This window comes from Silurus aristotelis (assembly GCF_946808225.1).
Source record: "Silurus aristotelis genome assembly, chromosome: 22".
Taxonomy (NCBI): Eukaryota; Metazoa; Chordata; class Actinopteri; order Siluriformes; family Siluridae; genus Silurus; species Silurus aristotelis.
The window spans coordinates 16,690,451-16,708,292 of record NC_139595.1 but is presented as its reverse complement, the minus strand read 5'-3'; the positions used below and the strand labels follow the sequence as shown (position 1 = coordinate 16,708,292).

Below are 17,842 nucleotides of genomic sequence, written 5' to 3'. Positions count from 1 at the left end.
TTGCAACACCCTTGTGGCTGATAAACACAAATATCCATAAGCACACTCCAAAATCAGTGAAACAGCTTTCCAGAAGAGTGGAGGGAATAATAAGAGTAAATTGGGACTAAATGTAAAGCTCAAAAATCACATACCGTACTTATGACCAGGTGACCCAATACTTTTGGAAATATTCATATAAGTATATTCATTCCAGTTCCATCATTTTTTTGTGTGGTGTTCAGTGATGGGTGCCTAAATGCTCAACTGTTAATGCAAACTGTAGTCCTAAGCCATTGTATTGATATTAATTACAGTCCAAATCCATCCTCAAAGTTCTTGAGGTGCTCAGTGACTTCACTGATCTATAGACTATTCATGTGTAACCATCCCCAGCCGCACAGAGGGGTCTCTAATTAAAGAGAATTCCATACAGAGGTGGGGCATTGGGGTGAATCAGGCGATCCAAAGTGAAGAAGGGACAGTAGCACTGGTCTCTGGTACCTTAGGTGCACGTTTAAGTGTAAATACAGTGTGTGTAAGTTGTGGAAATTCATTAGATATGCCGAGTCAATAAAGCCCTCAATATGCTTTGGCATCATGAAACTAAGCACCCACTTTAATACCCTTGATCGGTGGTGTACAAAAGGTTGGAGACCCTTGTGAAAGACCTCATAGTCATGTTGTGCCTGTGTGTCTATGTTTATTTCTGTTTTGCAAAAGCCTCTAAAAGAGCCTGCAAAACACTCAAAGGCTTGAAGGACAAGCCAATCTTTCCAGCACTTGGAGATTTCAAATGAAAAAAAAATGAAAATGTGGGCAGTAATAAAAGTCATTTAAAAAAAATATGGCTTGTAAAGCCTTGAAAAGCATCTGGTGTTTATTGAACATTGTGACCTCTGTATTATAGAATTTTTCTAGAACCTACTGTAGATCAAAAATGAGCAAGTTTATGACTTTATACACTAATGTGGTGTATCACAGCAGGTGATTCGAGACAGATTCGGAAGAAGTTGTATAGAAAATAAACTGGCAGACAGGCCCGAAACAAAATCCAAACGCATGCAAGGTTTAGCTGAGGTGCATGTGACTAGGCAAATCCAAAGGGATCAAAAACAAGGTGCGGGAAAAGATAAAAACCAGAACATCAAATGGGGGAAACGGCTTAGTGCGTCAATATCGTAGAACTCTGAACAAGACTTCACAAAAGACAAGTATAGATGACTGAGTGATCACTATTAGTTAACAAGCTTGGACAATTAGTATTTGAGTTTCTGGCGACCATATTTGTAGACTGTGGTGTGTCTTGGAGAAACAAAGCTCTTGGAGGAAACTTGTGGATTGTCTGACATGGTGTTAAAATTTAATTTCATAAATGTCTTCTGTAATATTAATAGCGTACTTTTCCGGATGAATATGCAATATAAAGCTTTTCCTTCATTTTTCCTATGATTTGGTTCATTTCTTTTTACACATCCCTCCATCTCTTTTACACTTCTCCCTGACATTTCCTTTTTGGGTTCTCTATAAGGATCATTCTTTGCTGTTGTTTATGACATGTCCTCTTGCTATAAAATTCTGGCGAGATTATCAGAGAAAATAATCAAATCTCTAGAAAGTGCAAGGACGTGAGGAGAAAATTAATAATTGATCAGCTGAAAATGGCTAAGCCATTACCACTTCTCCATCCGAGTTCATTAGGACAGAGTCTGAACAAGGATCAGGAGGTGTCATTAATTAGCTTTGATGCTTGAATTAGCTTTTAGACAAGATGGCCTTTTATATACATGTATTATTTAAATATATATATATATAAAAAAAAAGGCAGGTATAGTGATGTAGCCTCGAAACAAGGATGAGTTATTGTTGTAAACCCAAAAGTTGACCAACAGAAAGTGTTTTATTTCTTATATACAAATTTGTTTCAATTAATTATAAAGGGACAACATTTTTTACGTAATTTTTCAAATCAATGTTTCCTTTGATTGCAGCTTTAAATTACACTTCTCTTCCTAATCAATTTTTTCCCCTCTTTTGCAAAAAAAAAAAAAAAAACAGAATTAGTTTAAAAGGCTGCTTGTCATTTCACTGCCACTGGAGGCTCCTTCAAAATACATCACACAAGCATCTGCTTACAAAAAAGAACATAGGAAAATTAAAGTAAATCTTTACATTTCACCGTAGGCATCAGTGGCGTCAACCTGTTTCCTCAAACGCCAGGACTGGAATGCACAGTCAGTCTTCTGAAGGAAGTTGTTTGGATATTCCTGAGAACCTCCTGAATCCATTCCATGCCTCCAAGTCCTCCAATGTGTGAGCCTTTGTCCCGTACACCACCTCTTTTTCGTAGCTCCACAGTAAAGAAATCACGAAGTGAGATGTGGATTTTTTTTGGAGACCATTCATGAGGTCCGCGTCGTCTCAGCAATGTCCTGAAAAATGCTGGTCTAATCATGCACACATGTTAAGAGAACAATGTTCTATAGCCAATAAATATTTCCTATTTCCAAAAATGAATAGAAAATCAACTGATGTTTTCAACGAACAAACTTGGCTTGGTAATGTTGAGTCCTGTGTATTATATTATTGTGTTATGTAATGCACAAGCACCATGACCTATAGAGGGCACACTTTCAAAAAAGATAAAAAAAATGCAAAAATTAACTTAAAAAAATGTTTTATTAGAAAATAACAATATATAATAAATAATATCAATGAAATCTATCAATGGCTCCTACAGAAAAAAAAAAAATCAAATTCTAGAATTCATTGATGAGGTACTGCAATTTATTCATTTTTTTCAATATTAAAATAGTTTTGCTGAAGTAGATGTTTAAAGAGTTATAAAAAAATCATAAAGTTGATATACAGACGAGCTTGCAGGTGATTTCACAAGGTTATGCGGAACACGATAAACAAAAACTAACACAGGGAAAAAACCGTGTGCGCAAACTACAAAAGGCTGCGTACAAGAGAGATTGTAGCTCCAGCTGGGTTATTTATGTGCAGTGTGCTGATTGAGAACAGGTGGCTGCAATTAGAAGTTTGTGGTTTGGCTGAGCATTTTGGGAAATGGAGTTTTCCTCAGAGCAGCTGTGAATATAGAGCTAAATGAGCTCATGTGAGGAAAAAAAAACCCCAACAAAAACAGTACAACTGACAATTATTTTAAAACCAGATGTCACACATCAGTCACATTTGTTTGTATAGTATGTCTCGCTAAATAAAAATTCTAAAGTTTCTTTAACCAGCTAAACTTAAATAAATTCAAACAGCATTCAGCGACTATTTAACACCCCTACAACCGCCTGTTCCATTAGCACACTACTAGCTACAATCTAGGTACCAACTGGGATTATATCATGGTCCTTGAAACACCCAATAACAGCACCATCCAATAAACCTAAAAATAAGCATTTTATCACTGTAACACTATAACTTTCAAACATTTCAACATTTTTTTACATTTTCAGTTTGGAAACTGTTGCAGCATTTTAAAGTAATTGGCAACAAAAAAATTTATATTGTTATAATGGTATACTAGTCTGGTATTATATTTCTAATTTTAGGATTGTATTAAGATTTATTTTTACTAATATTGCAACCTATTAAGTGTGTCATGAAAAACATACTCAATGTGATACACTTTGTTCTAATGTGTAATCATTTTTTTTTACTGTACTGTTGGTGTGCTTCATTTTGTGAACCAACATTGGATCATAATTAAAGAAATAAATAATAATAAACACTGAAATGCATCAGATCCAAAACATAAAACGGCACTAAAATTGACAGAATGCCATCGCTTTCTATTATTTGCTTTCCCTTTACTGCATTTAATATCTTTTGTCACTAATTTCAAGACAGTGGTCAAACTATACTTATAAAGAAAGCAAAAATGTCCATAAACATGTCCTCAATTATTTATTTATTTTACATTTTTTATATTGCTCTCTCAATTAATGGCACATCTGAATGCTTTTGGATTCAACCCAAATTTCCTCCATCTCCCATTATGGTTTGGCCTAAAAATATCTTTTAAAACATTTAAAAAGGACCATTTGTGTAAATAGCACTTATGTCTAGAGAAAGGAAAAAAATAGCATGATGGCTGTGTAATTTTACCTGGACGGACTACGTGGCACTGAAAATACAGTCCAAGAATCTTTCCCAACACTCATAGCACCAGAGGAGGTTGTGTTTAAACTGGATTGATACTTCAGGAACGAGAACTACCGACGAAGCTGACGTTTGGCTTGTCTGCACTAGTTCCTTTATTTAATGGTTAACACCAGACTGGGGTTTTGTCATTAGTTGAGAATTTGTTGTCTGATATATGAGATTAAAACGCACCGTTGACCCATTTTGTGAAGAGAGACTGAATTTGGTGGACTTGTAATGCCCCCTGGTGGTTTTGAAGCAGCAGTGCTTGTAATTTGAATCAGATTAGCATTAGCATTACAGGAGTGATTTGTGATAGAAGAGTATCTGCAAGAATGAAAGGAAAAGTTTATAGGACTGTGGTGAGACCTGCGATGTTGTATGGATTAGAGACAGTGGCATTGAGTAAAAGACAGAAGGTGGAGCTGGAGGTAGCAGAGCTGAAGATGTTGAGGTTTTCATTGAGAGTGATGACGATGGACAAGATTAGAAATGAGTTTATTAGAGGGACATCCCATGTAGGACGTTTTGGTGACCAGTGAGGGAGGTGAGATTGAGATGGTTTAGACATGTGCAGAGGAGAGAGATGAGTTAAATTGGTAGAATAATGCTGAGGATGGAGCCACCAGGTAGGAGGAAAAGAGGAAGGCCAAGGAGGAGGTTTATGGATGTGGTGAGGGAAGACATGCAGGTAGTTGGTGTGAAAGAGGCAGATGTAGAGGACAGGGTGGTATGGAGACTGATGATCCGCTGTGGCGACCCCTAATGGGAGCAGCTGAAAGAAGAAGAAGATTAGCATTAGCATTACGTTCTTTATCTCAGCACGCAGTCACATGGTTGGCTTGGTTTTATAATCAGACATCAGATATCACTAGCATATTTAATGTCATGCTAGATGTTCCCATAGCAGCACATTCTGAAGCTTTCACTAAGCTTACAAACGCTGTATATTTATTACTGTTTATTTCATGCACCTTTTAGGTTCACAATATTTATAGAGACCCTTAAAGTTGCGGAAACGTCTACAAAACCAGTCATTCGCTGGAGTTCGCACTAAACCGGGCCTCGCTTTCTTTATTTTCTTACCTGAATTTACTGTCAATTCACCATGCAAATGAAAAAGAACTCAATACTTTCCCATGTTAGAAAAGTTTAACTAAAAAAGTGCTTAGCAAATCCACCTAACTGCCACTGTTGGGGCCTTCAAACAAGGGTCAATTTCTCAGTTGTAAAAATGATACAGATGTAAGTCGCCCTGAATGTATATAAGTGCTTAAGGAGTTGGTATTTGGAAAAATGTTACTTTGTTGGAAATTGAAATTAGTGCACAAGGCAAATATATTTAGGAAAATCCTTACTTAAAACTAGCAATACATTTAGACTTTCTACTTATCAGCATGCATTTGTTGGAAGAAATCGAAACTATTCAAGCTGAGCACCTTCAGAGAGAGAGAGAGAGAGAGAGAGAGAGAGAGAGAGAGAGAGAGAGAGAGAGAGAGAGAGAGAGAGAGAGAGAGAGAGAGAGAGAGAGAGAGAGAGAGAGAGAGAGAGAGAGAGAGAGAGAGAGAGAGAAAAACACAAAACCCTGCAAAGTCATTAACATGAGCTCAGGTTATGAATAGAAATCCTAAAGCAGTAAGACAGTAAACACTACCTACCACTCCATCACTCTCCCAGTTGTACTGTAACTGTAATAACTGCTGCATTGTATAAGCAAAAACACATGCTAAGAATGCATAATATCCTTTAAATTGAAAATGTCATCGAGTCTGACATGTTGAGCTCTTGAATAAAACAAAACCCACAATGGCTTTTTTTTTTTTGCCTCATTTCTCATGACAGCACAAACCCAGCAAACTGTCTGTCAAATATTCATGTGAGAAACATGTTGAAGTGGATTAGGTTTCCTTTTGAAGCTATGAGACAGCTTTAAACAAGCATGCAGGTTTTACATAAATGGAGGAGAACCAAACTGCTGTGGGAGGGTAGACATTTTTCTTTAGGTTTCTCTCCATGCGTTTTTTGTTTTGCATATTTAAAGGTTTCTAAAACCACTGAATTTCAGTGTGGGCCTTAGACCCGACTGTATGTATAGTTTTATCTAAAACTAGGCTTCTTTTAAGCATATAAGCATTTTCTGCATAGTGAATGCAGATATTACTCATAAAGTCAGCTCTCTATTTAATTGTACCATATTACCAATCATTTGTTAAAGTTTCTCAGATCAGAAAGGAAATTCCTTAAAACTACTTGGAAGGATCTGCGAATGCTTTAGTACATTCATTTACTTGATTGTGTACAAGTGTCTGCTGTTTTCTACATTATCAATTGTTTGTCATGTTCATCCAAATTATTATACATGTTTTATATATAATGGTTAAACCAGTTGTCATAATCTGACAATCTTAAATTTCTTTTTGGTGAACAAGTCTTGAATGAATCTTGAATTTCACTAATAAAGGAGAGTGGATGAACAACCAGGAAATGAACAAACACTATTACAGTACAGTAAAAGTCTCCTGCTATCAATATCCCACATACAGTTGTGTAAATTTCTGCTTTTGAAATTCAGAGATGCCGCACAGAAGAAATTCAGATAACTTTAAATCATTGTAATTCAAATAGTAGTTTACATCAGGAAATACTGAAACCATGTGATGTCATACTGACAACATGACTGAACATTTCGTCTATTGTGTTTGTAAATATTAACAATTATTCTGATGTCATTGAAATGTTTGTTCACTGACACAAATACTTTCTTTTGAGAGACAGACTATGGATTGTGAGGAAAGTACAGGTGTTTGTGGGCATTGTGTCGTGCTGTTTGTACAAATTGTTCTTAGAAATGCACTTAATGGTTTGCAAATATTAAGAATGATTCGAGAAATGCTCCAAAGCAACTGAGAAAACTGTAATGCTAAATGCTGTATTTAACAGCTTATAATATGTTGTCAGATCAGACTGGAGGCAATACCAGTAGTTAGCATAACTGGCTAGGCAGTAAGTCAGATTATATCTAGATTTTGTTTTGTCTAAAGAGCATATTACTTTCTATTAATTAGCATTTTGATTGTAGGCAAGGAAGGATTTCTGTACTAAACAAAAGTTTTAACTTTGTATTTTTGACATGTGCAATTGCTTCATTTGATTAGTTTACAAAATTTTTTTTTTTGTGTTTGACTAGATGTAAAAGTAGCATCTTATTTATTTAAAAGTATTTTCAGCTTCATACTTCCACTTCCTTAGTAACATCGATTTCATCTAAGGCTAATCTCTCAGTACTTCATCCAACCCTGCGTCTGAAACCTTTTTTTTTAAATGGGCATAAATATATATATATATATATTTAATATAATATATATTAAATAAATTCTACATACGTATACAATCACTTTAGATTTAACAAGCCACGAATATCCAGCCAAAGCATTCGTCCAGTCTTGTTGTGTGACTGATTAAACCAGCCTTTAGAGATGAAAGTTATCTTTTGCTGATGCACTTTTAATGCAAGTAACCAACATAACCTCTCTGCATCATACATTTTTATCTGATATGTTCAGCATCCTGCTTTTACAGTTATCAAACAAAATCTGCTCTAATCTGCATTTGCTTATGTTCCCATGCTCTTCATCAGAAAGAAATTGAGATTATGCTTCATAGTTTGTAAGAAGTCTCACATTATAAGGTTGGTGATCATATATTTGCATATATCTGCAGTCTGGTTACATAACATACATGCAAATATTCTGTATATACAGTATACACACACACACTGTATATATTGATCAGACATAACATTAAAACTAATGACTGGTGATGTCAAGTGATTTGATAACTTGGGCAGCAAGTGAACATACAGTTTCCTACAATCCCACAGAAGACTGACTGTAGCACAAATTTCTGAAAATGTTTATACAGGTTTCGATGAAAAGGTGTCAGACCACGAGCTGTGTGCCTGGACAAACATGTCTTATCCACGGAGGCCAACTTTACAATTAAAAGGATCTGCTGCTAACATCTTGGTGCCAGATACCACAGCATACTTTCAGACAGCTTGTGGAATAAAGGCTTTAAAACTTTTTTTTTTTTGGCTGAGGACTGTATATCTTATAATACATATGATAATGCATATTATGATGACCATATATATGTTATAATGCATTATGATAATGGACAGATAGTTTCATTGTATTACACAGACTATGTTTAGAACAGAGGTTGTTATTGTTTTCTTGGGGGAACACATCACTTGAGTTTGTGACCTACAACCCCAATTCCAAAAGATTTGGGACACTGTATATGCTCATTAATCCATATTTTAATCACAATTGAACATAGAAAACATATCAAATGTTTAAACTGAGGCAACAAAAGTCTAAAAAAATTGTGTTAATAAAAAGAAACGGTGTGAGAAATTTGCAACTAATTAGGTTATTTGACAACACATCAGTAAGTGAGTCTTAGTGAGGCAAAGTCTCTCAGAAGAAAAAAAGGGCAGAGCTCCACCAATCTGTGAAAGACTGTCTACAAATTGTGGAACAATTTTTCAATTAAAACAAAATCTGTTCAAGCCAGCCTGGCTACGACTGTAGTTTAAATAACACACCACACAAAGGTTAGTCTGATGTTTCTGTAGCTAGCTTACTAGCAGTTACTAGAAGTGTACTTTACTAATATTTCAATATTTGAACCAGCCTGATCAACCAGAAAGGAATCTAGAACTAGCCAGAAATTCACTCCTGTTAAACCATCAAATCTATCCAGCTGAGGGTATTTATTTAGTTAGTTTGTTTATTTGTTTCTATCAAGTTAGTTAACATTGGGCTAGCAATTATATTCAACCATATAGAATATATCTGATGACACTAGAAAAATAGATATTTTGCTATGTAATTATAAAAGCTCTAGAAGACCTGATTTTAGATCTTAAACAAGATATGTCAATGTTCTCACATTCTCTGTGCTAAATCTCTTTGTTAACACACTGCATAGGAAATTTGTATGTTTAGGAAAAATTACATAATTCTATAAGGGAGCAGACAAATTCTTATATCTTATCTTATTTTGGTGCTATGTTCAAGCCTGTAGTTTGTACTACAATTGGTGGGCTTTGATTTTGCATTGAGCACTTTATCTGAGCAGAACACCATTTCCTTTGTGTAGGTGCATATGCATGCTGCAGATATCAAGATAGAAGTTCAATTATCAACTGAAAGAAATCATCAGTTACTACACAAGTTCACAGGCAAACAGACAGGAAACTAAGGCATCTACTGAGGTAAATTACTTTCACAAAACTTTCTTCTTTTTTTCTTTCACATTTTTTATATACCAGCTTTTAAATATATAGTTTTTTAAAGCAGTGGTTTGGAAAATGCACATTTGGGCCGTGATGTGATAATAAGGATTAGACAATTTCTGGAAAAAATAAATGCACTATCATTGTACAAAGGGTAATGTTTTGCTTAAAATAAATATTTACACATAATATAAATGCTTCCTTGTGACGTAATTGTCTGATTAATGTTTAAAACACTGAAGTCCATAGCTACTAATTTATCTTGAAACTAGAGGTGTAATAGTGATTTTGCTTGTTTTAAAAAAAAGAAAAATGTAAGTTGTGAGAAATTGGACAAAGTCCTAATGTCCTAATCTTGATGTATTTGCAAACTTTAATTGAAAGATTGAAGATTGAAAACAATATCAATTACTATCAAATCATTGTGTGAATTTGAGGTTCTTTCTTATGGACTTGCTACTTCAAACTCGAACTAAATAAGTTTAAATTAAATAAGAAATAAACTAAATAAGAATTGTTGTTGCTAGATTTGATTTAAAGATATTATTTTTTCTGCATTTTTTATATTTTTTTCTTTTTTTCAGCCACGATCACTTTATAGCATTCTGACTAGCTGACTAGTTGCCTACATAAATTTTACATTCCTTTTAACATTCCTTTGGGTAAAATTTGTGTCTCTTCTTAGTGTTTGTCTTTATTTAATGACAAGTTTAAGTCTCTGTCATAACTGTTTCGAATGAGGAATTGAATGTTTATGTGGTGAGCACAGGCAAGTCACATGCTGAAACATCCCAGTGAGGTTATACCTGAAATTGGCACACTTTACCTATCTGATTAGCAGATTAGAACAAACTTCAAAATATTTTATTTTATCTTAAAACATTGTGTTTTCTACTCGTTCACACTTTTTAATGGTGGATTTGATTTGAACTATACTAGAAACTAGAAAGTAATCAGAATGATTTGCCTGCTTATGTCAGCTCGATTTTACCCTAACCACACTAACCACAGAAACTAAACTAAGAAACTAAGTTACCCCTTTGTGTATGAGACTGTGTTCATGATTTATGTATGATAACATTTCAAGATGTTACAAACGGAAGAAAAAAAAATTGGCAGAAGTTAATCTTATCGTGTCGAACATCACGTACTGAACCTACAAACCTTAATGATAAATAAGCCACTATATGTAATTTATTTATTTATTTGCAAAAGTCATCTAAATATAATGTTGGTCACACAGTCTGAAATGGACATTTTAAGAATTTTTTTCTAAACATTTTTTTCTCATTCCATTTCTGGAAGTATTTTGATCATATAATGCTAGTTATGATAGACAGGTGTCAAAACACATAATGTCACACAGATTGGTCAAAATGCCCATGCTGACCTCTGTCCACCAACATAAGTACCCACGATTAACACATTAGCAATAAAACTTGAGTCAATGGAAAAAAGTGGTCGGATATGATCATTTTTGGTGGCTAGATGCATATGTTTCACTTACCTGGGAAAACAATGGCACCAGGGTGGACTATAAGAAGAAGACATACTTTTAGTGACATTATAATGTTTGAAACTTTAGGTCATGACATTCATGTGGAAGTTACTTTGAGAGGTACCATCTACCTAAACGTTGTTGCACACCAAGAGCACATCTTGTACTATGGCAAAGGTATTCCCTTAAACATTGGTCTCTTTGAAGGATACAGGATGGTTTTCTTGAATGTTTTCTTGTTTGGAATTTTTGGTGGGGTTTGATGTACAATCATATCTGACCCATATAGGCCCCAGTTTACAACTTATAGGTCTAAGGGGATCTTCTCTGATGTTTTGGTGCCAAAAGTTCTTGTCCCTCGTAGTTGAATAGGATGTTAACTGGGAGGGTGGTAGCTCATCGGTAATGGCATTGCGACTCTGGATCGAAAGGTCACAAATTGAAATCCTAGCTTCACCAAGTGGCCACTGCTGGGCCCACAGCTACTTAACTCACAATTTTAAGTGCATCTGCCAAATGCTGTAAATGAATACCTCAATGGGACAGAGATGTTTTGGTGGCCACAGGTGACTTCAACTTTGGTTTTAATATTGTGTTGGATATATAGGATATTTGTATGTATATAGTGCTGCCTTCCAAAAACCTCAAAAATACAGCCAGCACTTCACATGAAAGGCTTTTTTGTAAAGCATGTTTGAGGTCTCTGGGTACAGCTCTTTATGCTGTTACTGGAAAACAATCAAATTTATGGTGGTAAAAGCAACTCCAGTACATGGCATCACATCACCCCACTGTGGTCTTATAACAGCATGCTCAGTTGTATTTAATTCCTTATTCCTAATACTTACCTAAACATATTGTGAAACTTCCAATGCAATCTTACTTTATTTTCATGACTCTGCTTTGCAGGATCTGATGAGCAATGGAGAACAACACAATCTTTCAAGATCGCAAATGCAACGTCTCAGACGAATACAAATTCACCACCTACACTGTGGTTTTCAGCCTGGTCTTTATTTTTGGTCTCCTGGGCAATGTGGGTGCTCTGTACGTCTTCTGCAAGCTCTCTGTGAAGAATCGTCTCTCTACCATCTTCCTTATACACCTCGCTGTGTCAGACCTCATCTTCATCCTTACATTGCCTATACGGATTGTCTTTTACTTTAGCAACTTACCGGGCATGCAAGAATCTTCTTCCTGGGTTACAAATGTGAACCTCGCATGCCGTTTCTCCACCTTCTTATTTTACATCAGCATGTATTGCAGTATCTTCTTTCTGACCGCCCTGAGCTTGTGCCGCTACCTGGTACTAGCAGGTCGAGTTCGGCTCCAGAACAGCGAGGCTTGCAGATGGGCTCGCTTCCTGTGCTGGGGAATCTGGGTCTTTGTGGTTGGGGGAAATATTTTATACCTTGGAATAACCTCTGGGTTCAGCATGCAGGCAGTGGGATGTCTGGAGCCAGAAGGAAATGACTCCTGGGTTTTGTTGTATCATCTAAATCTGGTGGTGTTGGTGATCTGCTTTTTGCTACCACTAACAGTGGTATTGATTTCCTACTCCCTCATGATCAGACATATCATGAGGATCCGGGCTGGCCAAAGACAACGGGATGTGGCTCTGATCTGCTTGGTGCTTTTGATATTTTGTATTTGTTTCCTCCCCTACCACATCCAGCGCACTCTGCACATCTACTATATGATGCACCAGAAGTCAACGCCCTGCCAGTTGCTGGCCACCTTGCAGAAATCTGTAGTGGTGACGCTGTGTTTTGCTGCCATGAACAGCTGCCTAGATCCGCTCCTCTTTCTTTTCGTGGGCCACGGCTTCATACAGGTGATGAATAAGTTCATTACTGGTGTAAACATTTCTTTTGCACTTGAGAATAGCAGTTTGTCTCCAAATGATTTGCAGCACTCATTAGGTAGAGGCCCAAATACCACAGACAGGGACCAAGCTCCCTTTTTGGAGCTGACACCCTGTCAGAATAACAACATTACTGTTTAATTGCTCTACAAACCATTAGGTTAGAGATCATTGTTCTGAGTGACACCAGTACTTCAGGAAAACCAGGAACCTGTAACTCTTCAATCAAGAAAGTGGAAGGCTGTTTAAATATGCTATGGGTAGTCCAGTAACTCAAGGAATCAGAATGCACAATAGTTAAGATGTTGGACTCGAAAGGTCATTAAATTCAAATCCATAAATCAACAAGTTTCTAATGTTGGGTCCTTGAGCAACACCCTTAACCCTCAAGTGCTCAGTTGTATAAATAAGATCATTGTACGTCATTTTGGATCAGCGTCTCTGCCAAATGCCATGAATGTAAATGTAAATATGACTGCCAGATATATTAAGATCTTTTTCTTGCTTGGGGCTTTGAATACACAGACATGCTTCAGATGTCTAATTACAGCTGATTTATGTCCTTTAGACTCAATAAGAGAAAAGTCAAGAATTGTAAAAAGCAGCAGAGATAGAAAGTGAGCAGAGAGCAATCAAAATTGTAAAGCAAATGGATACTTGTGCTATGTGTTCCACTAGACAGGCAGTAATAACTAGAAAAAAAACCTTTAGTAGTTTATCAACTTCATGATCTGACAGTGTCTTTAGGCAGACTGGCTTCTAAAATCTGCATCGACTGCTCATTTTGATTTGATGTATAAGCAGGTTTTCTAAGAAGTCTTTTGATCACTGTATATCTCGGTTCAGGACCCTGAGGCGATCAGTAGTTAAACTGAATTTTTATTTTGTAAGCACACTTTGCTGGACATCAGTGAGCCTGTGAATGTATTCACAAAGCCTGCTTTAGTTATATCAAAAGATTAACAAAGTACACATGGCAGGGCACATGGTACCACATTCCATGACTGATATCTTAAAGATGTGTGTCTTCCGCCTGCCAAGAACAAAGACGTTTTTTTTTTTTTTTCAAACAAGCCTCTTTGAAAATGTGTTCTGATTTGTTTTGAATTTCATTGAAAAAGCATGGAATATAAGGCTTGTACTAATGTTATCCCAGAAAATAGTATTTTAATTTACTAAGAAATGTGTCTCATTTAAATTAAAAAATGTTATTTTGAACACATGTGCACAAACAGACACAAATTATGTTGTCATTGTTCAATGTTAAAAAACATGCTGTTGTTCATGCCATTTAACATGTTCATGTGCAAAATTAAGTTTGATTATGTAAAAAAGAAATGACTTGTTACCTCTTTCCCAACATAAATCTGTGCAGGTCTTTTTTGAGCCGTAACACAACAGAATTCGCTATGGTTAATAATATTAATTAATAAATAAAAAAGATAATACAAGCAATTTAGTTTGGATATATGTTCTAATATTAACCTATTATAGTCAGATAACATAAATACCCTTTGTCTTTACTATCACAAATTTAATGAGTGAATTTAAACTTTTTTTTTTCTATAAAAACGAGTGATATATTCTTGGATAAATAGTCTATGTGGCAAAAAAAACCTTTTATTGGTTATCAATGCATAACAGGTTAGCTATGGGGTGAAAAAAAACAATATTGGATGATAAGCAATGTTCTTTGAGGCATTTTGGGTTGAGTTAAGCCACACATTTTTACCTGCTAACACAATATGTGGGCAGCTTTTTTAATTTAATTTAATTTCTGTTCTCTGGTCTAGACACAAGTTCATACCCAGGTTAGTAGGACCAGTAAATCCTGGAAACCCGCTTGCTGCCCCACTAGGTTGGAACCTATGCAGAATCTGGTTGCGAATGCAGATTAGATTAGATAAGATTATAATCAACTTTTCTGTCATTGTACAAGGCAAGTTGTTAAGACTATGATATATGATACCTATAAATAATGACAGATTAATTAACAATTTGAAATAAGCAACATGAATGTAAATAAAAAGTAAACGGAGACATAAATAAACAGTACACTGAGAGGTGATTACATACAATGTGGAAGATATTGTATAAATTGTTTATGAAAAGGTATATGCACGTGCAAAATGATATGGAGAGTGCAAAAAGAAGGCTATTATATATAGTGAGTGCAACATATGCAATGGTTATTATAGTGCAAACTTGAGTATTGTGTATAGAATGCATAGAATTCAGTTTTGTGTGTGTGTGTGTCTGGGTTGGGGGGTCATGGTAGTGAGGGGTGGAGGGTAGGTGGTTCTAATAGAATTCAGGGTTCAGCATGGAAACGGCTGTGTGGAAAAAGCTGTTTTGGTCTAAAACAGTGCAGTTTCCATACCAGACTATAATACAGTTGGTCAGAATGCTCTCAATGGTGCAATGGTAAAAGTTCACCAGGATGTCTGAAGAAAGATGGCTCTTTTTTAGTGTTCTCAGGAAGAACAGGTGCTGGTGAGCCTTCTTTACCAGACTGGAGCTGTTTTGTCCAGGAGAGGTCCTCGGCAATGTGGATTCCCAGGAGCCACTGCTCCATTGATATAGATGGGTGTGTGTGCCGCCTTTCTCCTTTCTGAAGTCTATGATGAGCTCCTGGGTCTTCTTGGTGTCTTGTGCAAGTTGTTGTCAGTGCACCACGCAGCCAGGTGGTTCACCGCCTCCTTGTAGGCTGACTGTAAGGTTGTAGCCAAGGAATATTGTAACAAAGGCATTGGACTCTAGATCGGAGGGTCCAGATTCCACCACCAACAAGCTGCTACTGCTGGGCCCTTGAGCAATGCACTTAATCCTTAACTGCTCAGTTGTAAGTCGCTCTGGATAAGAGCATCTGCTGAATGCTTATGGTTGTCCCTCATTGTGTCGTCTGCAAACTTGATGATGATGTTGGAACCATAAACAGGATTGCACTTGTGGGTGAAGAGAGCATAGAGAAAGGGACTCAACACACATATTCCTCTTGTTGTTGGTGATGCATAATTCACAGTTCATTCATTTAGTTGATCAGTGCAGACATAAGCAGAACAATTCTGGGTAAAGGGAGCCAATGCGGTGTTCGCTTAAGCTTAGCTCTTTGTCCACCGCTCCTCTCTCACCTTTGTTTACGGTCTCAACAGCGCCTGCTATGACTTCCACCCAGTCGGGTAAAGCGAGCAGTCTCCGGTTTCCTGGAGATCTGGGTGAGTCATAGATCGGCGATAGAAATAAATAAATGTTGTAATCCGATGTCCAGGAGATCCTGACTGCTGTAGGATATAAAAAAAAAAGGCTGTTCTGGGTGAACAAACCAGCAAGTAGTAGATAAAACATAAATAAAACGCAAATACGCCGAGCCTCAAATTATGCACACGCCTCTATCTACACACAAATACCAATTCCTAATGTATTTCAGTTTGTAAATCGATTGGCTTATGTTCCTTGAATTTTTTTGGGTGGGCAGATAACAAGGGGAAGGGGTAGCTAAGTGTTTAAGCTGCTGGACTTCTGATCAGACTCTGATGAGCTGCCACTGCTGGGCCCTTCCTGGAAATGTACCCAGTAGGCCTGATTGCAATCAGTCCCTGTAGAATAAGAACTCAGGAAAGGGGTGGCAGAGTGGTGCACTGTGGGATCACTGCATGTTTGCCCCATGTATTTATAGTTTTTTTTTTGCACTCAATGTCTGACATTGCACTCATTACCGACAAAACACACAAGCCAGTAGGTTACCCATATAGGATAAGCTGCTGAACCACCATGATTCTAACCAGAATAAACCACTTGAATGAATCCACCAAACACATAATTTATCTACATGTTGTGGCAGGCTGCCTATAGTGGCAGGCTGTCTATAGTGATTTCCTTCTTACTTGCAAAAATTTCTTTGATAGTCACTATGCCGTAGTGTTTTTGAAAAAAAAAAAAAGAACCTTCATGTTAATGCTAGACTCATTTACAATTCATTTCATATGGACAGAAACATTTCCACCAAAAACAATATGTATTTTCTTTATTGCAGGTATTGCACAGGATTTGACCATTTCCAATAATGTTATAATTAAACTTAAAATTGTTGATGCTTAATTTGTGTCAAATCCTGTGCAATTCCCGCAATAAAGAAAATACATATCATTGTTTTTGGTGGGAATCTTTCTGTCCATATGAAACAAATCAAGACGAAAAGCCTTTTCTAATATTTTTTTTCATGGGGTGGATGAGCGCATACCTCGGCTGATCTCCTTCCTGTCTCCTCTGGTTGAACTCCACTTGAATAATCCCACACAAAATGCTTTGGCTTAGGTGTCTTAGGGGAGGGGGTAAAATCTCTTAATATTCAAGCTATAAAGTCTTATCTTACATAGTACATGTGGCTGAACAATATGTGATTTCAAGAAATAGGCTAATGGTTACTTGTGAACAGAAAATACATTTGCCTATATTGTTAAGCAAAGCAAACACCCCCAAAAAAGCTTTTTTTTACCTCAATTTTACCTCAGAAACAATGTAAAGGATTTTGGACATGAGTTCTACTTTATGTTTTTAGCAAACAAATACCACATTTGTGCCCTCTTATTTTGTATTGTATCACAAATAGAAGATTTGATGATTCATAAGTCCAAGTCAACGTAGATATCGTTATAATAATAACAAAATTAGCTGCTAGCAAAATAAAATGGTCATCTATTTACTTTCGATGCAATGGCTTGAATTTAATGTGTTTTGTCTGATCGATTGTGTTTGTTTATGTTTTGTTGGCACCTCTGTATTTGTGTGATTGTGGTTGTGTCATGTGCTCAGACAAACTTTCACTCTCTTTTGAATTGGACATTTTTTCTGCTAAGATCTGACCCACTGAACAGTTTAACACATTGACTTTTACAATTGTTTTGCAATTGCTTTATAATTTTAAAGGGTAAAAGATAATTAAAATTTGCCTTGGTCTTTATTTTGACATAGGTTACTTATTATAGTTTTGTACTGTGTTTTATTCCACTTGTACTGCATCAATCTGCCAATGCTAACA

The 17,842-nt window shown here is 36.3% G+C and overlaps 1 protein-coding gene across 2 annotated transcripts; it reads left to right on the top strand.

Annotated features, from left to right (window-relative positions):
• The first annotated feature begins 9,304 nt into the window (after positions 1-9,304).
• LOC310717428 (cysteinyl leukotriene receptor 1-like) lies at positions 9,305-14,322 on the top strand. Of its 2 annotated transcripts, none has more exons than XM_083525382.1 (2): positions 9,305-9,421; positions 11,850-14,322. In XM_083525382.1, exon 2 carries the CDS (start codon positions 11,863-11,865, stop codon positions 12,943-12,945), a length of 1,083 nt encoding a protein of 360 aa, XP_083381508.1. In that variant the 5' UTR covers positions 9,305-9,421; positions 11,850-11,862; the 3' UTR covers positions 12,946-14,322. The 2 variants fall into 2 exon arrangements, with proteins under 2 accessions (XP_083381508.1, XP_083381509.1); XM_083525383.1 differs by lacking the exon at positions 9,305-9,421 and adding an exon at positions 11,038-11,117.
• Positions 14,323-17,842: the final 3,520 nt, after the last annotated feature.